Source organism: Aethalodelphis obliquidens, unplaced genomic scaffold, assembly GCF_003676395.1.
Source record: "Aethalodelphis obliquidens isolate GAN/ISIS:26980383/991018 unplaced genomic scaffold, ASM367639v1 scaffold8, whole genome shotgun sequence".
NCBI lineage: Eukaryota > Metazoa > Chordata > Mammalia > Artiodactyla > Delphinidae > Aethalodelphis > Aethalodelphis obliquidens.
In genome coordinates this window covers 43,690,990-43,714,859 of record NW_020837952.1, presented here as the reverse complement: position 1 = coordinate 43,714,859, position 23,870 = coordinate 43,690,990, and the positions used below count along the sequence as shown (strand labels likewise).

At 36.2% G+C, this 23,870-nt stretch overlaps 1 protein-coding gene across 1 annotated transcript in view; it reads right to left on the bottom strand.

Moving 5' to 3' along the window:
* The window catches only part of ACTR6 (actin related protein 6), a 32,317-nt gene extending 12,197 nt beyond the window's left edge, over positions 1 to 20,120 (bottom strand). The window contains exons 1-8 of the mRNA XM_027107308.1: positions 19,972 to 20,120; positions 17,929 to 18,046; positions 17,276 to 17,344; positions 16,283 to 16,406; positions 14,954 to 15,089; positions 14,805 to 14,861; positions 4,667 to 4,765; positions 4,493 to 4,571 (exon numbers count right to left, since the gene is read on the bottom strand). Of these exons, the coding sequence (XP_026963109.1) occupies positions 4,493 to 4,571; positions 4,667 to 4,765; positions 14,805 to 14,861; positions 14,954 to 15,089; positions 16,283 to 16,406; positions 17,276 to 17,344; positions 17,929 to 18,046; positions 19,972 to 20,039 (750 nt within the window). The 5' untranslated portion in view covers positions 20,040 to 20,120. The remainder of the gene's footprint in view (positions 1 to 4,492; positions 4,572 to 4,666; positions 4,766 to 14,804; positions 14,862 to 14,953; positions 15,090 to 16,282; positions 16,407 to 17,275; positions 17,345 to 17,928; positions 18,047 to 19,971) is intronic.
* Positions 20,121 to 23,870: the final 3,750 nt, after the last annotated feature.

The window sequence follows — 23,870 nt, the reverse complement described above, 5'->3', positions numbered from 1 at the left end:
GTAAGGTAGATATATTTTCCTTTTACTAATGATGCAATTGCGCTAGGCAAGGTTACATGACTTGCTCAAGATCATTCAACTAATAACTTGAGCACACGCAATATATTCCTCCTACTACATTGCCTCTCTTAACCTGGATATGAATGATTCTGATTTCTATCATTTGGAAATTCCATGCTTGAAACTTTCTTTTTTTTTTTTTAATTTTTTTGGCCACGTCATACAGCATGTGGGATCTTAGTTACCAGACCAGTTGATCAAACCTGCAACCCCTGCACTGGAAGCATGGATTCTTAACCACTGGACTACCAGGGAAGTCCCTTGAAACATTATTTTTAAATAAAAATATCCTAAAAATTACACAAAATTCACAATACCCTAGGAAGAACAAGGAAAGCTACACATCACTTTCAATCCGATTAAACTATGGTTGCACTAGCAAAGAGAAGAATATTATTTCTTCACAGATAAAGTATTCTTCCTTCTCAGGCAGAATGGAAAATACTTCCTATAAATTTACAAATTCATTTAAAAATGATATTGGCTTGAGTGTATAGGATATAACTCATATTGTCAACACTCAAAATAACTTGAGACAGATACAGACTTGGAGAAACTTGGAGAATTTAATTTGACAAAACATTAGAAGTTATCTAATCCACAGCCCTGATTTTACAGAAGAAGATCATGTGACTGACCCAGGGCCAAATATCTAACTGGGGGAAAAGCCAGAACTACATATCCTTGCTGAATGTTAGCTCTAAAGCCACTAATCGTTAATATATAATCTGGAACTACAAGTATTTTCTGTTTCTAAGAGTACAATTTCAAAAAGATTTTTGTTTTAGACATAGACAAATGAAGGAATTTATAAAGGCTGCTGGGAGTTGCTATTTTAGTCAATGCAAGTCATGATTACTGTACAGCCCTCATAAATTTCATTCTGGTACCATGAAAGAAATGTTTAAACTACAATGGCTCTGCAGAAAGTGGTAACAGTTAACTATGAGGACAATTTTCTCAATTTAGGTCAGTAAAGCATTCATTACACTTTCGTAAGCATCCTCTTTCTGTTAAAAAATAAAACTGGAATTTCTATCGGTTGTAATCAGTAACAATATTACAGACCTTATTATTATTGTTACTGTCATCAGTACTAGAAAATCAAGGTTGTAAGTTTTTCCTAAGTATTTAAAAATATTCTTAAATAAACTATCAAGGTCTGAGTTTAACAATATCCTAAGTATAAAGGCTCTCAAACAAGTATAATTCTCTTTCATCTTATGCAGTATTGTTTTTCTAGTTTCATAAGTATTTAACAGCCCTCATCAAAGATTTTGATTGTCAGGCAATGATGAAAACAAGTTAATCAAGTATTAAATTTAAAAAATACATTTTAGGAGTAATCCTAACATATACAAAATATAACCATTTCTAAACCTTAAAAATTATTAAGATGTACACAATTTAACATGTATTATGGTAAAAATGTTAACATTAATTGACAAAGTAAAGGTTAATCCATTATTTCTGAAATAAATATTTGATGTAACATTCCATCATCTGGTAAAAGTTCAGTCCAACTGACTATGTCCACTCAACTGATGTTAAAGTGTACAAGTAACAGGGAGTCTATACTCAATTAGTGAAGTGCCGTCATTAACAAGATTCTGATCACAAGGCCAAAGGCCAATAAAAGAGCTGCAAACAATACAATGTGGCTTCTGCCTTTTTTCTCCAAAGCTGATGAGTAAAACAATAATCAACTGGGGGAACAACCATGACTCTACTAGCTCACTATGTAAGGTGTAGGATTGAGAAATCAAGGCTTATGATTTGGGAAGGAAGCTAGCGGAGTTCAGCAGATAATGTCCAATAAACTGGTAAGTTCTCATTTGCAGGGCAAGCGAGAACTACATTTTAAAAAAGAGAAAGATTTCCAAACATAGCTGATAGTCCAATCACCTGGAAGAAATTTTTTTCTTTTTTAGAGATTAAGTTTAAGTTTTCAAACTTAGGCACTAAGCATTTCCAGGGACAGGGACTGAGAACATGGATACCAATTGTTCTTCAAGTGACCCAGGTGATTTTTAGTCAGGTTTGGAGGAACTGGGAATTACTGAGACTTTACTCGGGGTCCATCCCTGTAGAAATATGGATTACTTTACCACCATGAGTCCAGAGTGCTATAAATTCTCCACAAGGTGTTTTATATCACTGGACTGTTTTAATCAGCTATAATAAATGAGGATGATCAAACGTGCCTAATGAGAAAGTGGCTTGGTATCTATATATTTGGGGCAGTTTTCCCTGTCTTGTAAAGAAAAAAATACACCTTCCATATCCTAAGTGGGACATGGGCTTCCAGTTTCTCTCCCCAGTTCATGCCAGACAACATGATCCCATAATCTGTCACAATTCCCACTTCTAAAAGCTGGCTTTGGTCCTTCCGCAAGGATATGTTTCTAAGGACATTACAGGATGATTTTGATTTTATGAGGACCTGGGTAGCCTTCTCTGAATTCTGATGTGTATTTCACCTCAATAATCTGGCCACCAAATTTTTTTAATTTCAGGCATAAAAACAAGTATAAATAATTATATAAAACCCATATATCTGGATTTCCCTGGTGGCGCAGTGGTTAAGAGTCTGCCTACTAATGCAGGGGACACGGGTTCGAGCCCTGCTCCAGGAAGATCCCACATGCCGCAGAGCAACTAAGCCCGTGCACCACAACTACTGAGCCTGCGCTCTAGAGCATGCAAGCCACAACTATTGAGCCCATGTGCCACAACTACTGAAGCTCATGCGCCTGGAGCCCGTGCTCCGCGAGCCCGTGCTCCGCAAAAAGAGAAGCCACTGCAATGAGTAGCCCATGCGCCACAACGAAGAGTAGCACTCGCTCACTGCAACTAGAGAAAGCCTGTGCAAGCAACGAAGATGAAACACAGCCAAAAAATAAATAATTTTTTTAAAAAAAGAAAAAACCCCATATATCCATCAACCATTTTAATGTAACTTCACAGATATAACACTCCCCCTTTAAATTTGGTGTTATCATTCACATACATAGTTTATATACTTTTACTTCATATTTATAAATTCCTAAACATAATAATTATTCTGAATAGCCTGAAATGGTATACGTCCTTCGAAAACTGGCTTTTAGACATCATCATGTTTTAGACAGAAACACATTTCTGAGACTTATCCATGATGATCATGTAGCACTACTTCATTTTCACTGCTTATTTTATAATATGAATATATCAAAATTTATCTATTTTTCTACCATTAATGGCTACCTAGGCTCTTCCCAATTTCTCACTCTTTTAATGTATACTACAATGAACATTACCATACATGTCCCCTTGAGAAAATATCTCCTTGTGCTTAAGTTTCTGACCAAAGATTTTTAACTTCCTACCATTCCTCACCAAGCCAGTAACTAGAAGGGCAAACTTCACATTTACCCAACCACAGAACTGATAATTTACCTGAGCTGCTCAAAGATAGGGAGAAATTACTTTGTTTTCACATCCAAGATAAACTCTTCTCAACACTTTGAAAGTGCACTGGATTTTGCTGTTTTCAACTACAATCTGATAGCAGAGCCTTGGGTCAGCTGTGCCAGTAATATTCACAACAAATAACCTACTTCTAACTGGACTTAAACTAATTCTTAATGAAACACAAAAGGGTAAACCATAATATAGGTAATGATACTGTTAATCTCCAGATTTGTCCCATGTGCTATCATGGCAGATAGTTCTTTTTCTAAATAACTTTAGTAGAGATATTAACTAATAATTCATACACTGGTGCCTAAAGAAATGGCCACCAGGCAGGAAGGCAGTCATCAACAACTCTGTGAGATTCCACCCATCCCAGCTGGATGCTGTTCAAACCTGACTGAGGTGGTCACTTGAAGAAATATCATTGAGTATTTTTTTTTTTTTTTTTTTTTTTGGTTTTTTTTTTTGCGGTACTTGGGCCTCTCACTGTTGTGGCCTCTTCCGTTGCGGAGCACAGGCTCCGGACGCGCAGCCTCAGCAGCCATGGCTCACAGGCCGAGCCGCTCTGCGGCATGTGGGATCTTCCCGGACCAGGGCTCGAACCCGTGTCCCCTGCATTGGCAGGCAGATTCTTAACCACTGTGCCACAAGGGAAGCCCACATTGAGTATTTTTTAAATTACCTTACATCACAGACTTAGAAAACAAACTTATGGTTACCAAAGGGGAAAGGTGGGGGGAGGGATAAATTAGGAGGTTGGGATTAACATACACTATTATATATAAAATAGATAATCAACAAGAACCTACTGTACAGCACAGGGAACTCTACTTAATACTCTGTAATAACCTATATGGGAAGGGATCTGAAAGAGAATAGATATATGTATAACTGAATCACTTTGGTGTACACCTGAAATTAACACAACACTGTAAATCAACTATACGCCAATATAAAATAAAGTTTTAAAAATTACCTTACAAAAGCCCTTTTTAATTGTACTAAAGTCAGGCAAAACATAGTCTACCATTACTGTATTTTCTTCTCCTTTCAACCTGGAAAACAAAACATAGACTTATAAAATATTTTAACTATGTGTAACATTACCCAAGAATCAACTTTCTAGTTCTTAGGTTACCATTATACATACTTGGCAATATCCATGTCTCTATAAAAATCCTGAGACACATAGCATACATCTTCTTTCACTTGATTAATCACATGTGTTTCGTCCATAACATGTAACTGCCTAAACAGAAAAAAAAAATGGTAACGTGAAATAAAAAAAATTTAGACCCACCACCAGTCCCTCCCATCAGGAAACTTGCACAAGCCTCTTAGATAGCCTCATCCACCAGAGAGCAGACAGCAGAAGCAAGAAGAACTACAATCCTGCAGCCTGTGGAACAAAACCCACATTCACAGAAAGACAGACAAGATGAAAAGGCAGAGGGCTATGTACCACAGGAAGGAACAAGATAAAACCCGAGAAAAACAACTGAATGAAGTGGAGATAGGCAAACTTCCAGAAAAAGAATTCAGAATAATGAGAGTGAAGACGATCCAGGACCTCGGAAAAAGAATGGAGGCAAAGATTGAGAAAATGCAAGAAATGTTTAACAAAGACGTAGAAGAATTAAAGAACAAACAAACAGAGATGAACTATACAATAACTGAAATGAAAACTACACTAGAAGGAATCAATAGCAGAATAACTGAGGCAGAAGAACGGATAAGTGACCTGGAAGACAGAATGGTGGAATTCACTGCTGCAGAACAGAATAAAGAAAAAAGAATGAAAAGAAATGAAGACAGCCTAAGAAACCTCTGGGACAACATTAAACGCAACAACATTCGCATTATAGGTGTCCCAGAAGGAGAAGAGAGAGAGAAAGGACCAGAGAAAATATTTGAAGAGATTGTAGTTGAAAACTTCCCTAACATGGGAAAGGAAATAGCCACCCAAGTCCAGAAAGCACACAGAGTCCCATACAGGATGAACCCAAAGAGAAACACACCGAGACACAGAGTAATCAAACTAGGAAAAATTAAAGATAATGAAAACTTATTGAAAGCAGCAAGGGAAAAATGACAAATAACATACAAGGGAACTCCTATAAGGTTAAGACCTGATTTCTCAGCAGAAACTTTATAAGCCAGAAGGGAGTGGCATAATATATTTAAAGTGATGAAAGGGAAGAACCTACAAGCAAGATTACTCTACCTGGTAAGGATCTCATTCAGATTCGATGGAGTAATCAACAGCTTTACAGACAAGCAACAGGTAAGAGAATTCAGTACCATCAAATGAGCTCTGCAAAAAATGCTAAAGGATCTTCCTTAAGTGGGAAACGTAAGAGAAGAAAAGGACCTAGAAAAACAAACACGTAACAATTAAGAAAATGGTAATAGGGACAGACATATCAATAATTAACTTAAATGTGAATGGATTAAATGCTCCAACCAAAAGACACAGGCTCGCTGAATGGATACAAAAACAAGACCCATATATATGCTGTCTACAAGAGGCCCACTTCAGACCTAGGGACACATACAGACTGAAAGTGAGGGGATGGAAAAAGATATTCCGTGCAAATGGAAATCAAAGGAAAGCTGGAGTAGCAATACTCATATGAGATAAAATAGACTCTAAAATAAAGAGTGCTACACGAGACAAGGAAGGACACTACATAATGATCAAGGGATCAATCCAAGAAGAAGATATAACAATTATATATGCACCCAACATAGGAGCACCTTAATACATAAGGCAACTGCTAACAGCTATAAAAGAAGAAATCGACAGTAACACAATAATAGTGGGGGACTTTAACACCTCACTTACACCAATGGACAGATCATCCAAAATGAAAATAAATGAGGAAACAGGGGCTTCCCTGGTGGCCCAGTGATTGAGAGTCCGCCTGCCGATGCAGGGGACACGGGTTCGTGTCCCAGTCCGGGAAGATCCCACATGCCGCGGAGTGGCTGGACCCGTGAGCCACGGCCACTGAGCCTGTGTGTCTGGAGCCTGTGCTCCACAACAGGAAAGGCCACAACAGTGAGAGGCCCGCATACCGCAAAAAAAAAAAAAAAGAGGAAACAGAAGCTTTAAATGACACAATAGACCAGATAGATTTAGTTGGTATTTATAGGACATTCCATCCCAAAACAGCAGATTACACTTTCTTCTCAAGTGCGCACAGAACATTGTCCAGGATAGATCACATCTTGGGTCCCAAATCAAGCCTCAGTAAATTTAAGAAAATTGAAATCATATCAAGCATCTTTTCCATCACAACGCTACGAGATTAGAAATGAATTACAGGGAAAAAAACGTAAAAGACACATACACATGGAGGGTAAACAATACGTTACTAAATGACCAGGAGATCACTGAAGAAATTAAAGAGGAAATCAAAAAATACCTAGGGACAAATGACCATGAAAACACGATGATGCAAAACCTATGGAATGCAGCAAAAGCAGTTCTAAGAGGGAAGTTTATAACTATACAAGCCTACCTCAAGAAACAAGAAAAATCTCAAATAAACAATCTAACCTTACACCTACAGGAACTAGGGAAAGAAGAACAAACAAAACCCAAAGTTAGCAGAAGGAAGAAAATCATAAAGGTCAGAGCAGAAATAAATGAAATAGAAACAAAGAAAACAGTAGCAAAGATCAATAAAACTAAAACCTGGTTCTTTGAGAAGATAAACAAAACTGATAAACCATTAGCCAGACTCATCAAGAAAAAGAGGGAGAGGACTCAAATCAATAAAATTAGAAATGAAAAAGGAGAAGTTACAACAGACACCACAGAAATACAAAGCATCCTAAGAGACTACTATAAGCACCCTATGCCAATAAAATGGACAACCTGGAAGAAATGAACAAATTCTTACAAAGGTATAACCTTCAAAGCTTGAACCAGGAAGAAATAGAAAACATAAACAGACCAATCACAAGCAATGAAATTGAAACTGTGATTAAAAATCTTCCAATAAACAAAAGTCCAGGACCAGATGGCTTCACAGGTGAATCCTATCAAACATTTAGAGAAGAGCTAACACCCATCCTTCTCAAACTCTTCCAAAACATTGCAGAGGAAGGAGCACTCCCAAACTCATTCTATGAGGCCACCATCACCCTGATACCAAAACCAAAGAAAGATACTACAGAAAAAGAAAATTACAGACCAATATCACTGAGGAATATAGATGCAAAAATCCTCAACAAAATACTAGCAAACAGAATCCAACAACACATTAAAAGGATCATACACCATGATCCAGTGTGATTTATCCAGGGATGCAAGGATTCTTCAATATACACAAATCAATCAATGTGATACACCATATTAACAAATTGAAGAAGAAAAACCATATGATCACCTCAATAGATGCAGAAAAAGCTTTTGACAAAATTCTACACCCATTTATGGTAAAAACTCTCCAGAGAGTGGGCATAGAGGGACCCTACCTCAACATAATAAATGCCATATACGACAAACCCACAGCAAACATCATTCTCAATGGTGAAAAACTGAAAGCATTTCCTCTAAGATCAGGAACAAGACAAGGATGTCCACTCTCACCCCTGTTATTTAACATAGTTTTGGAAGTCCTAGCCATGGCAATCAGAGAAGAAAAAGAAATAAAAGGAATACAAATTGGAAAAGAAGAAGTAAAACTGTCACTGTTTGCATATGACATGATACCATACATAGAGAATCCTAAAGATGCCACCAAGAAACTACTAGAGCTAATCAATGAATTTGGTGAAGTTGCAGGATACAAAATTAATGCACAGAAACCTCTTGCATTCCTATGCACTAATGATGAAAAATCTGAAAGAGAAATTAAGGAAACACTCCGATTTGCCATTGCAAGAAAAAGAATAAAATACCTAGGAATAAACCTACCTAGGGAGACAAAAGACCTGTATGCAGAAAACTATAAGATACTGATGAAAGAAATTAAAGATGGTACCAACAGATGGAGAGATATACCATGTTCTTGGATTGGAAGATTCAATATTGTGAAAATGACTCTACTACCCAAAGCAATCTACAGATTCAATGCAATTCCTATCAAATTACCAATGGCATTTTTTACAGAACTAGAACAAAACATCTTAAAATTTGTATGGAGACACAAAAGACCCTGAATAGCCAAAGCAGTCTTGAGGGGAAAAAATGGAGCTGGAGGAATCAGACTCCCTGACTTCAGACTATACCTCAAAGCTACAGTAATCAAGAAAATATGCTACTGGCACAAAAACAGAAACACAGATCAATGGAACAAGATAGAAAGCCCAGAGATAAACCCATGCACCTATGGTCAACTAATCTATGACAAAGGAGGCAAGGATATACAATGGAGAAAAGACAGTCTCTTCAATAAATGGTGCTGGAAAAACTGGACAGCTGCATGTAAAAGAATGAAATTAGAACACTCCCTAACACCATACTCAAAAATAAACTCAAAATGGATTAGAGACCTAAATGTAAGGCCAGACAGTATCAAACTCTCAGAGGAAAACATAGGAACGACACTCTTTGACATAAATCACAGCAAGATCTTTTTTGATCCACCTCCTAGAGTAATGGAAATAAAAAGAAAAATAAACAAATGGGACCTAATGAAACTTCAAAGCTTTTGCACAGCAATGGAAACCATAAACAAGATGAAGAGACAACCCTCAGAATGGGAGAAAATATTTGCAAACGAATCAATGCACAAAGGATTAATCTCTGAAATATATAAACAGCTCATGCAGCTCAATATTAAAAAAACAAACAACCCAGTCCAAAAATGGGCAGAAGACCTAAACAGACATTTCTCCAAAGAAGACATACAGATGGCCAAGAAACACATGAAAAGCTGCTCAACGTCACTAATTATTAGAGAAATGCAAATCAAAACTGCAATGAGGTATCACCTCACACCAGTCAGAATGGGCATCACGAGAAAATCTACAAACAATAAATGCTGGAGAGGGTGTGGAGAAAAGGGTATCCTCTTGCACTGTTGGTGGGAATGTAAATTGATACAGCCACTATGGAGAACAGTATGGAGGTTCCTTAAAAAGCTAAAAATAGAACTACCATACCACCCAGCAATCCCATTACTGGGCATATACCCAGATAAAACCGTAATTCAAAAAGACACATACACCCCAATGTTCACTGCAGCACTATTTAAAATAGCCAAGCCATGGAAGCAACCTAGATGCCCATCGACAGATGAATGGATAAAGGAGATGTGGTACATATATACAATGGAATATTACTCAGCCATAAAAAGGAACGAAATTGGGTCATTTGTAGAGACGTGGATGGATCTAGAGACTGTCATACAGAATGAAGTAAGTCAGAAAAGGAAAAACATATATCGTATATTAACGCATATATGTGGAACCTAGACAAATGGTACAGATGAACCGGTTTGCAGGGCAGAAGTTGAGACACAGATGTAGAGAACAAACGTATGGACACCAAGGGGGGAAAGCTGTGGGGGTGGTGGGGGTGTGATGAATTTGGCGATTGGCATTGACACGTATATACTGATGTGTATAAAACTGATGACTAATTAAAAAAAAAGAAAATTTAACCATAACTTACAATTATCATTTAAAATATTTTTCTGGAATTAAATTTTCAGGTAACTGATTTTTTAAAAATATTAAATTTTTGAATGTGTAAAATATTTTTTACTTTATGGAATACCCATTCCATTATGTTATTTAATCTCCCCATTATCCCTCTAAGGGCAAACAGTTCAGTTTGCAGAAGGAAATTGAAAAGAGAGGTTTTAAGTGGCAAGGATTATCCAATTAAAGGGAAACATTTTCTTCCAACCATTCTGAATAGAACCTTGCTAAAATGCCTTAACTATGTGCACTTTCTTTTCCTATTAGACAAGGACTGTTAGTCAGCACCACACAGTAATTAGCAAAAAGTAGATGCTTAGGGCTTCCCTGGTGGCGCAGTGGTTGGGAGCCAGCCTGCCGATACAGGGGACACGGGTTCGTGCCCCGGTCCAGGAAGATCCCATGTGCCGCGGAGCAGCTGGGCCCGTGAGCCATGGCCACTGAGCTTGCGCGTCCAGAGCCTGTGCTCCGCAACGGGGGAGGCCACAACACTGAGAGGTCCGTGTACCGCAAAAAAAAAAAAAAAAAAACCAGCAAAAAAAAGTAGATACTTAAATATTTGATGAGTGAATCAGAGACAACACAGGCTTAATGTAGAAAATAAACATGTTTTTAAAAACAAACAAAAATGTGAGGTTATTTCCTTTGAATATTTTTCTCTGCACATAGATTTTTACTTTTTATGTTTTAGCCCAAACGTTATCTCATGAACATTTTCTTATGCTATTACATATTCTTTAAAAATATGATTTAATGCCTTATCATATTTCTTTTTAAATTTAATTTTATTTACTTTTTTATACAGCAGGTTCTTATTGCCCTATCATACTTCAACCAGAGGGATCTATTAATATGTATTTATCCATATTCCAAATATTGAAAGTTTAGATCAGGAGGAAAAATACTCGTGTGTTTATAAACATGGACTTTGGAGTCTGAGACAGGCTTAATCACAACTTAGTAGACAAATTACTTTATTTCTTTGGGACTCAATCTCTTCAACTCTAAAAGGGTAATAAGTTCACCAACTTAATACAGCTGCAAGAAGTAAATAATTCTAATCATACATGTAAAGTGTTTAGCATAGTCCCTGTATTCGAAATATAGGCATCTTAATCGATATCTCTGATTATCCCATTATTTATTCATACTCTAGGACACATAATATGAAATACTTAGTCTGTTGGTATATTGCAAAATTGTTTACCAGAAAAGTTATTTCAAATTATACTCTGACCAGCAGCAAATAAGAGTGTCCATATCACAAATCTGCAACACCTTTTGAAAAAATTCTATTAATTTGGATTGTAAGAGTAGTATTTTAATTTGCATTTTCTGTACTAGAATGTGCCATGAGGAAGAGGAATTCTTTTCTGTTTTGCATCCCAAGCTCCTAAATAAATGCTCAATAAATATCGCAATTGAATCTGTGATTACTACAGATGTTTAACACTTTTTATGTCTGAGAATTATCCATTTTATAACCTTTGACAGCATGTAATTCTCCAATGATTATCTATTTGTGCCACTGACCATCTGTATTCTGAAAATTATCTAACCATTTTATACTGGGGTAGTGTTTTTCTATGGATTGATAAGAGCTCTTAATATATTAAAGAAAACAACCCTGTGTCATATTTCTTTTAGGTTTATTTCTCAGGATTGTTTACTTTAGTTTTGCTTACAAAGGCTTTTGATGTACATAAGGTTTAAAATTTTTACATAGTTAAAAAACAAAAGCTGGCAAAATCTATCCTGTCCTTAAGTCAGTTGTTTTCAGACTAAACAGAGACAAAAGGGGGGCTAAGGGTGCTGGTAATATTCTGCTTGAACTGTGTTCTGGTTACATGAGTGTATTCACTTTTTGAAAATTCACTGAGTTGTACACTCATGGTCTTAAACTTCTTTTTATATATGTTTTACTTCAATAAAAAGTTTATTTTAAAAAGAAGTTGTAAGAAAATACACCCTTTGTTACTTCTTCCACTTTTTTTATTTTAATAAATTTATTTATTTTTGGCTGCATTGGGTCTTTGTTGCTGAGCGTGGGCTTTCTCTAGTTGCGGCGAGCGGGGGCTACTCTTCATTGCAGTGCGTGGGCTTCTCATTGCAGTAGTTTCTCTTGTTGCACAGCGTGGGCTCTAGGAGTGCAGGGTTTAATAGTTGTGGCACGTAAGCTCAGTAGTTGTGGCTTACGGGCTCTAGAGCGCAGGCTCAGTAGTTGTGGTGCACAGGCTTAGTTGCTCTGCGGCATGTGGGATCTTCCCGGACCAGGGCTCGAACCCGTGTCCCCTGCCTTGGCAGGCACCACCAGGGAAGCCCTCTTCCACTGTTTTTATGCTTAGCAACTCAGTTAAATATTTCTTGTGGTTTTATTTTTATATTTAAGTCTTACAACCATCTGAACTTCAGTGTATAAGGCAAAGTAAAATCTTAATTTTTCTCCAAACAGGTAACTTTACCTGTATCTTTTCTTGAACAGTTACTCCCCTCCTCATTGGTTTCTGATGCTTTGTTTAATATGTAATTACTTTTTTTTAACATATAATGTTTGATTTAGGATTAACAATTCAGTGTCACTGATCTGTCAGTTAATTCTTTTTTTAAAAAAAAAAATTTATTTATTTAATTTGGTTGCACTGGGTCTTAGTTGCAGCATGTGGGATCCTAAGTTGCGGCATGCGAACTCTTAGTTGTGGCATGCATGTGGGACCTCATTCCCTGACCAGGGATCGAACCCAGACCCCCTTCATTGGGAGCACAGAGTCTTAACCACTGCACCACCGGGAAGTCCCTGTCAGTTAATTCTTATACAAGTGTCACCTTAATTTAATTATTAGTTTTAATTTTTTTAATCATCTACTAGAGAAGTCTCTTTTCATTATCATTCTTTTTCATCAGTATTTCTAGTTGTTCCTGCCAGCTTCTTCTCTTCAAGTTGGACTGCAACAGCCTTGCTTTTAAAAACATATGAATTTTTTTTCATTCAGTGTTTCATTCAGAAGGACTAAGTATATAGGCTTTGGACTGAAACTGCGTGGGTCTTGGTTAATGTCCTCATCTGTATCAGCCTTCCCTTACCTCTCTAATTTGCTGTTTTTGGGAAAGGGAATTAAACAACTAAACTTTTTGAAGCTGAGCCTAATTCTGTTTGGTTTCATAATGAGTAACATTCACGTAATCATAATATTGTAAATACTATTTATAAGTTTTCTATTTTTAAAATTAATCTACAATCAAGGCAAGAAGACTTAACTATAGTAAAGAGCATTATGTAAATATTATAAATTTCAATAATTAAGAAGAAATGGTATAGCAATGAAAAAAGTCAATCTCTAAAGGTTACATACTATATGATTCTGTTTCTCTAACATTCTTGAAATAATAGAACTATAGAAATGGAAAGCAGATTAGCAATTGCCAAGGTACTGGGACAAGGTGGGGGAGCAAATATAAAGTGGGAGCACATAGAAGTTCCTTTGTAATGGTGGAACAGTTCTGTATCTTGACTGTGGCGGTGTTTATGAGTCTATACATGGGATAAAAACCACACAGAACTAGAGGCGGACTAGTGCACGTAAAAAATAGTGAAAACTGAATATAATCTGTAGTCTGGTTAACAGTATTGCACCAACGTCAATTTTATCATTTTTATGTTGTACTAGTTATATAAAATGTCACTAAGGGTACACAGGGCTCTGTGTACTATTCTTGCAACTTCCTGTGTCTGTATTTCAAAATAAAAAGTTTTTTTTTTAAATGCACTAGAGATGGGTAAGACAGCTCTAAGGGGATTGTGGTGATGGATGCATATGCTAAAAACCATTGAACTGTACACTTTAAATGGGTGAATTGTATGGTATGAGAATTATATCTCAATAAAGCTGTTTAAAAAAGTAATGATACATCTGAGAGAAAGAAAAGGAGGGAAGAAAATGTAGATGCACTTATTTTCATATATAACACAGAGGGAAGCCAAGAGATACTGACAGTATCATACCGGTCAAAGTTAATGTAGCAAAAACTGAGATTTAAGAATTCTACTTATGTTTTTAAACACAATAAAACTAAAAATAATAGCATTAATAAAATTTAGGAGGCAGGAGAAGAGTTGGCACGTGATTAAGTACCAATTCTTCATCTTTTAATAGTGGACAGTCAACTAATATTGGCTAATCCAGAAACATATCAATATATTATTAAGGCTTATAGAGATTAAAAAAGAGTAAAAGATAATAAAGTTGAAATATTATGCTGTGTATGGAGTAAAACTGACAAGAGAAATGGAAAGGGAAGGCAGAGATTTATTTTCTTTTTGGATCCTTATTTCCTTATACGTATTTTTAAATTTGTTTTACGAGGTACATATACATTTGTCATTTAAAAATATTATTAAGTATTAAGCTCTCTAGAATTTGGAAATGTCTTTTTGGTGGACACTACCATTTCATATGTTAGAAAGCTTTTCAACTTGAACATCATTAGTATTTATATATGTGATATAGTCTTCTAAGCAATAATATAGAATTGCCACCTGAACTTAGAACTAAAGGTAAGGAATAATTTTAAATTACTTTAAAAAGTTCACCCCCAGCATCCCATCCTCCCAAAGAATCAAAGTTAAGTATTACCTGTAAGATATAATCTCTTTTAGATGATTGGTTAGGAGTTTTCCTCCCACATTTATCCTAAAAGGGGAGAATTCAAATTTGGTTCAGTTTATTACACATTTCATTCAGTTTTATTCTAAGAAATAAGATGAAAATTGAATGCAACTCACCGAATAATTGCTTCTTTTTTCTTTTTACTTCTACAATAAGGAACTATATGTGTAAAGGAATATCCACTATCTACAATGATACAGCATAATTCAGAAGGATTATCTCGGAAATACCTATGTGCACTGAGAGCCCCAGCTATTTAAAAAAAAAAGATAAAGAAAAAATAAACACACTGAATAAGAGTATAATTAATTTAAAGCAATAAATAAAGAAAGGTAGCAAACTAAAACAAGCAGAAAGACAAAAACTTTATTTATAGGAAAAATGCTAATTTAAAATAACATTCCTAATTCTGTCACAAGCTCTTTATAATGCTTAAACTTTAAAACATGATATTTTTGTGGAAAATGATAAAAAATTTGTGATCAACTTTTAAAGGTAAATATTCACTTCACAGTTTATAATAATTATTTTAATAGCAGATGATTTTACTGAGAATTTATTACATGCTGGGTACTATTTTAAACTCCATGAGTGTGTGTGTTTTAATCCTCACAACAATCCCATTTCACAGATGAAGAAAGTGAAGCACAGGGAAGTTAAATAATGTGCCCAAGGTCACATGATTAGAAAGTAACAGAGCTAGGATTCAAACATAGACAGTGTGACTCCAGAGCAGGGTTTCTCAACTTTGGAACTCCTGACATTTTGGGCCAGATAACTCCTTGTTGTTGGGGGTTTTACTGTGCATTGTAAGATGTTTAGCAGCATCTGTGTCCTCTACACATTAGATGCCAGTAGCACCCTCCCAGTTGTGACAACGAAAAATGTCTCCAGACTTTGTCAAATGTCCCCAGGAGCAAAATCACCCTTGGTTGAGAACACTGTTTAGAGATTATGCTCCTAACCATTACAGTATACTGTTGCTTATACAGACTTAAATTCTACAAGCTAAATATGTGAATACTTTCTTTGTACAGTCATGTAATGTGATTCTAGCCTTTAATAAACTTACTTCTAAATAATATTTACAGATTATTTTCCCTCATATTGGCAGCCTGAGCTATTAACATTATTTCAAACAATAATAATAACAATAGCAGACACATCAGTGACAGAAAAGACAACTAACTCAGAAACAATAATCTTTCAGAGATTAGAAATGTGGCTAGTAACTTCATTAGGGAGAAATATCATATCAGTAAAAAGATAAAGTGAGAGAAGTCTGACTAGATAATCTCTAAGGGTCCATCTAGTTTTTAAATTCCAGGTTTTATTTCCTTCAAATCAAAAAGAATATCACCCAATATTCTTGGACCTTAAGTGTTTCTTTACTCTATTCATATTCATATTCACATAACTCAATTTCAATAAAAACTTTAACTCACCATTTACTCTTAATACTGCTTGAAACTGGTATTCTTCAAATAAGATTTCATTCATTGACTCTTGAATTGAAGTGAAGTTAAAATATGGTTCTGTGATAATAATATTAGTGTCTAAAAAATCAACCTATGTGAGGAAAAAAATTCCCAACGTTTTGTAACTTTGTAGTCATAATTATAAGTACTTGTTTTATATATATAAACACATTTATTTAATCCTCACAATAACCCTAGGAGACACGTCTTACTATTATTCCCTTTTAAAAGGTGAGCAAACTGAGGCACAATAGTGTTGAATGAGTTACGAAGGTCCATATAACTAGTTAGTGACATACCTAGGATTTGAACTTGGGAAGTCTGGTTACAGAATACATGCACTTTAACTATTATATAATTTTAACTCTCTTAATGATAGCATTGATAAAATGGTACTGTCAAATTGTTTAAAGATAATTATGCAAAAGTAATAAATGATACAACTACAGGCACTGGGACTGTTATTTTGTTTTTAAAAGTTAAAAGGTGAGAAGCTTTAGAATATTTAACGTTTACATAATTCTCTCCCACACACTCTTAAGGAGCATTAAAATTTGAACATTTTCTCAGTATACCTAAAGTCACACTAAAGATATTAAAAGCACAAAATTTTAACATTGTATCATTCACACATTCAGATATATCAGTAAAAATATTTTATTGTGAAAAAAATTAGACAGTGAATTGGTCTAAGAATAGCAGAAATCTGAAGTAAAAATTTTAATCTTAAGTTTCATACAGACTATCTCTTCTCAACTTCAAATTCCACTTCACAATGGAAATTCCATTCACTTGCACTTATTTGAAAATCAAAGTTAAGCACAGTAGATTAAATGACTTAAATATATATAAGAAACGTATTCAAAAATTTATAAATCTTAAGATATAAGCACAGATTTAAATTTTTCATTTGAATAAGACATGGAAATAGAAATTTGAATACATACTCCAATTTGTTACCTGATACATTTCTTTTCCAAAAAGGTAATCCCAGACTTGTCTTTGAACATCCCAATTCACCAAGTAGCCCTAAAAAATTTGTTTTATGAATTTAATTATCAAAAATATTTGAACAATTTTTTAAAAATCAGATTAATATATTCTAAATCACTGATTCTTATCTCTTTATGGTCACATTCACCAGTCTAATGATGTTTGAATTTGAAACCTATTATATTGGTATGTTTTTCTCCTTTTAGAAATTCAAAATATTACAAATTAACAATAACCAAAATATCAAGGGTTCAAAAGACACACCAATATGTAGAGACGCCTCTCTATACTCTTTTTCTTTAATGTGTTCATTTCATTTAGCTTTAACATAAACAAGTAAAATTCAGTACCCACAATCAGTAACTAAATCATGGTCATTTATTTTTATTTTTATTTATTGAAGTACAGTTGATTTTTTTTCATTGAAGTATAATTAATCATGGTCAATTTTTTAACATGACAATTTAAATTCAACTTTTGGTTTTAATGAGATCTTAATTAAAATAACTTTTTCTCAGAGATTCAAAAATATTTTCATACATACAAAATCTTAAATATACATTCCAAATTATCCTTCAGTTTAGGTCTTTAATGCTAGAAATGACATACAGTTGAATTACCTTTTGAAAAGGAAGAATATAAAAGAGTCCAGAAGGATCCTTTATTTCATCTATCTGGTTGGCAGTAAAAGTTTTAAGACGTGCCGTTTTTGACCTGAACTGACAGTTAGGAATAACTCTATAAACAAAGAAACAAATAATGTAATTATTCCCTAAATACTTAGTTCCTAAAAATACATTTACCTAACCACCACCCTTGGTGTCAAAAAATATCCAAAACCAGTGTTTCTCATTCTGTCTTCAAAAAATTTTTACATGCCTTTTTTTTTTTTTAAGGTTCTAGTATATACCAGTTCTGTACTGGACCCATTATCTTTCTCAAATAATCTTCAGGGCACCCTTATGGGTGGGTATTGGTTCTGCCACTGCACAGAGGTGAAGAGGGGCTGAGGTAAATAAAGTTCCTGGAAAATTCTTAATACCATTCTGGTAAGAAAAAAAAAAAAAATCCAAGTTCAAAATTCTGACCATAAAATTAAGTTTCCATGGAGTCAAAGATTTTCAATCAGCAAGATGCTATAAGGTACAGATGTAGGAAGTAGTTTTAAATATAGTTGCTGCGCACCATGGGTTTACAATCTGGTTAGGAAGACAAACTAGAACCATTATCCATCATACATGTGTACACATGTATGTGTGTGTATGCGTGTGTGTGTGCATATATATGCACACACATACAGAGAAAGGGATAGAGAAAGTGAAGGGGAACATAATTTGTCACCCCAAAACATTCCACTTTGGTATAAGGATTATTTTGCGCTAAAGGCGATTAAAATCCTTGCATTAATTGGGATAATACTGTAAAAATGTTTTATACCTGATTATTTCACTTACTATGCTGTCATTTTCTCTATGTTTAAATAGTCTTCAAGGACATAAAAACAATATATTTTAAAATTTATTTATTTTATTTATTTTTGGTTGCATTAAGTCTTCATTGTTGCACACAGGCTTTCTCTAGTTGTGGCGATTGGGGGCTACTCTCTTCGTTGTAGAGCACAGGCTCTAGGCGTGCGGGCTTCAGTAGTTGTGGCTCACCGGCTGAGTTGCTCCGCAGCATGTGGGACCTTCCCAGACCAGGTCTCAAACCCATGTCCCCTGCATTGGCAGGCGAATTCTTAACCACTGCGCCACCAGTGAAGCCCAAGGACGTAATTTTAAAACCTGCCTTGTAGTCAATCTTGGCTGTATTACAATTTGAGTCAATTTACTGTTCTTGAATATTTAGCTTGCTTCTCCCTACACCTTTGTGTCACCATACACAATGTCTATACATGATAATAGAGTATTCCGCACTCTTATCAAGACTTCTAAATTATTCCTTAAGTAACTGATAATAGAACTGCTGTCAAAGGATGAGAACAATGATACACATTGCCAAAATAAGACTGTAACAATATACATTCCTACGCAGTTCGTCCTCTAAAAAAAGAAAAAGGAAAGGAGGGAGGAAGGGGGAAAGTCCCCTGTGAATACTCTAGAGCAAAAGTGTGTCTTTTAATTTGCTTAGTCTCTACTCAAACATAGTTTATGAAAGCCAGTGTAGTATTTGTTTGAGTCTGATTAACCAGGTCAGCCAATGAGCACTTAGAACGGCTAAAGTACAAAGCCTTCAAAGTCTACAGCCACTGAAACAGTGGTTTTTACACTTTTGGGGGCCATGGAACCCTCTAAGGATCTGATGAAAGCTATGATCGCGTCCCCCCAAAAATGCATATACACAAAAACGTTGCCCACGATTCCTGAGGATTCATGAACTTTGTGTACGGACCCCTCTTTCGGGAACCGCTTCCTTAAAGCCTATTTTCCTGAACTATTTCCTGTTACGAAACGAAACACGTCCCACTTCCGGGGCCACGTAGCCCAAAGTTAGTAACCATGTCTCACTTCAAAGCATTCAAACTACCCAACTCCAACCAGAGCATCCCTCTGCCTGAGGGCCGCGCGGGGGCGTTTGCAGTTTACAGACGTCCCAAGATGAAGCGTAATATACGTAACTACTAGGCATATATGCTTTGTCCCTCGGAGGAAGCGAACACTTACGACACATTTTCATGGCTGTAACCGATTTTGGCGTTGTAGGCTCCGTTATCCAGCACTAAGGTCGTCATTTTAGTACTAACCGCAGTTGCTTTCTTTTCCCGACCCTTCTGCTCACGCTTTTTCCGGCACTCTATGGTGGCACCCACGGAGCGTAAGGGCGCTTCCGCTCTCCCGTAGCAACTGAGGACGCCGGAAGGCAGAGATTGCACTGCAGCCCAGCCTGCCAGCAAGAGTCGTAACGTGCTTCCTGTCTCAACCCGTTTACGTTTTGGCCAGATCCAATAAGAGAGAAAACGCTGTTTTTTTTCGCCCAATGTGTGATTGTTCTTTACTTTTGCAGATTGAGTCGCTCTTGGGAGTTTCTTCTAACCCCTATAACGAACCATCTTTGTGGGGGGTTGTGGGGGAAGGTTGTGGGTGTGTGTGTGTTCGAATAGTATTGTTCAGACAGTAACGTCTTTTGAAGAATAAATTGCAAAGCCATACGCAGCACGGAATTGGATATGAAGACTCTTCAGCTTTATTGCCCACCACTGCCATTCTGACTGTTGGATCCAACCACCCTGTTACAAACACGGAACACGTCAACCGCCTCGCTTTTTTAACTCACAGTCTTCCCTGTCTGCTTGTTCTTCTGCACGGAGTTTTGTGTCTTATCTCAAAAAGCTTCTAGACTTCTGACACACTCCTCCTTTCCCCTTCCTGAAATTAGGTGTTCCTCGTATGTGTTCCCTTAATGTCTTGGGCTCACTTGTCTATATCGTAATGGTTAAGAGAATGAATTTTAGGTTGGAATCCGGACTCTGCCACAAAATGGCTGTGTAACCTTGGGCGATAAAGATAAGGGTTAATACTTAGATAGGGCTTAATGCGTGTGGTTAAATTGTTCTAAGAGCTTTATGTATATTTACTAATTTAATCTTTACAATTTATGAAGTAGGTCCTATTATTGAAATCAAAGATAGTAGTTAAGAGTGCAGTCTCTGCATTCAAACTCCTGGGTCAAATCCTGGCTAACTACATGTTTTGGACAGGTTAGTTAACCTCTCTACACCTTAGCTTCCTCATCTGTAAAATGGACAGGTTAGTTAACCTCTCTACACCAAACCTTTTGGACAGGTTAGTTAACCTCTCTACACCTTAGCTTCCTCATCTGTAAAATGGAATACTATAATAATCCTCCCTTGCAGAATTATTTTATGAAGAGTAAATGATAAAAGTCAAGTACCTGTTAGTAATTATCATCATCGTCATCCTTTTATCATTGATCATTGTTACCTTTGCCATGGCAAACTCCTTTAAGTTAGGCATTCTATTGGTGTCTATATTCCTTTGTATCAAAAAGTCATTGAAAGTCCAAAGTTAGTTATGTCCAATTTTAGTCATTCTATTTTCTCTAACAATATTAAATTGATAGGATCCCCCATGTAAAAAATATTTTATCAGTCTTACATCACAGAGTAACCATCATTTCTATTCACCTCTCATCTTTTAAAATAGGCTCTTTCAAAAAGCTTCCCTTTTCGCTTTCCTTCATATTTACCTGATCCTGGATCAAGATCATTTTTGTTCTTGGCTTCAGCTATCATTGAATACCAATAAATCCTAAAGAAGAATTTCTACCCCCACCTGCAACCTGAATGTTTCTATCCAGGGGTCCTGAGATAACCTTAAAGGTAACAAATCCAAAACAATTTTATCTCCAAAACTGCTTGTTTCACCTATATTACTTGTCTCAATTAGTGGTGTGCCCCAATATCTACCCGGTGCCCCAAACTAAAAACCTCAGTAAACTTCAACTCCAATCCTTGTATTAATCTCTGGAATTTGTCCTTGACCCTTTTTTGTTTATTTACCTTTACTGATACTGCCTTATCTTTCACCAAAAATAGTAATGCTGCCGCCTTCTCAAGGCTCCTGTCTCCATTCTCTTCTCATGATCTGTCCTCTGTACTGCCAGTATGGTTATCAGACTATTTTTCTAAATCAGAAATCTGATCATCTTCCCCAAATTCAGTCACCATAGAAGTCTCCCAAGACTTGACACTGCCTATGAAATAATGTCCATACATTTGCAATCTCATCCCCCTTCAACCCATCCTACACTGTGTTGGTAAATATTTAACAACCGGATCTCCAAGAAAAAAGTCCTGATTTGTAGTGTTTACCATTTTCTGTGGTGAAAATACTGTCACAATGGCTGTTTTCAAGCTTTCCTGAACTCATCAAACACCAGAACACAGAGTTGGGAAGAGATGTGCACAACTGGTTCTCATGAGCCAGTATAAGCCAGTTTCAGCACAGACTGTTCAGTAAAAGCCCTGACTCTATTCACCTTCACACCATGCACTCTCCCCTCCCAGGTTTTAGTATAAAGAATCTCAAGCATGTAACTATTACTTTTCAAATACATGTATATTTTGAGAATGTGTAATTTTAAAAGTTAAAAATATCACTCTGATATAAATACATAATGAACATGTGCAACAGATTTAAGTCACATTAATGACTGAACTAACTTTATACCCTATCTTGTTGGTTCTTGCCAATATGAGTTAACAAATCTTTGATGCACATTCATTATATATTTGTATGACAGTCACATTTTTAACTTTTTCAAAATCATACTTTGAGAATTAAATACCAATTAACAAAAATGTAAATTTAAACCACAGTTGTGTCTGGCATTCTCTAAGTACTTAAACTTCATTAGCTTAATCCTCACAACAACCACATAGCTAAAAATCCACAGAGCAAAGTTTCCAATCCAAGTCTGACTTCAGGGCCAGTCCGTTTAACTTTAAACTGACATTCTCACCTTTGAAATAATATCTCCACTGTAAATCCATCTCTGGCTAAACAAGATAGAATCACTCCATCCCTTGTGTTTTCATAGCACTTTGCTTCTATTTTCAATTATGCTAAGGATAATAATAGCATTATTAAGAGCTTGACATATGCTAGGCACTTTGTTCAACACTATATATGCATAATCTCATTTAATCCTCACAAAATTGTGTTAGGTACTATTATCTCCAAGAGATGAGGTAACTGAGGCTGAGAGTGAAATAACTTGCCCAAGTTTACACAGCTACAAAATGGTCGAGCAAGGCTTTGAACAAGAGTGTAATGATAGAGCTCAAGGTCCTAGCTCTAGGAATTTAGCTTCCCTCTGAGGCTGTTAACTCTTTGATGGCAGGAACAGGTTTTGTTTGTTTAGGCTACCTAGTTACTTGAATAGTGCCTCATTTATAGTACATTATAAATGTTAAGTGAGTAAACAGTCAATCCACATATATCTCCTTTCCCTTGCTTGAAAAGGCTCAGGTGTTGGACTATATGTGTAAACTATCCCCTGGCCATCCCCATAGACACCCACAGCATTTTCTGATACATCCCTCAGAGGTAGTGTTATTCTCCCTCCCCCCCACTTTTAGATGTCACCTCTGTAAACAGAGTGGTCATTTTCGCCTCTGTAAAATGTTGGTTTGGGGCTGGGTGGGGTGAAGGTGCAGAGCTGTAATAGTTCTCCCTGCTATTTCAACAATTTTCTTCCTTTACATAGAATTTTTTTTTTTTTTCGGTACGCGGGCCACTCACTGTTGTGGCCTCTCCCGTTGCGGAGCACAGGCTCCGGACGCGCAGGCTCAGCGGCCATGGCTCACGGGCCCAGCCGCTCCGCGGCATGTGGGATCTTCCTGGACCGGGGCACGAACCCGTGTCCCCTGCATCGGCAGGCGGACTCTCAACCACTGCGCCACCAGGGAAGCCCACATAGAAATTTTTAAGTGAAATTTAAAATCCTTATTTCTTTAGATACAACAACCTAGTGAGTTGGGTAAGGCTGATATTATTAATCTATTGTATAGAAGATTAAACTGAAGCTAAACGTAAGTAAA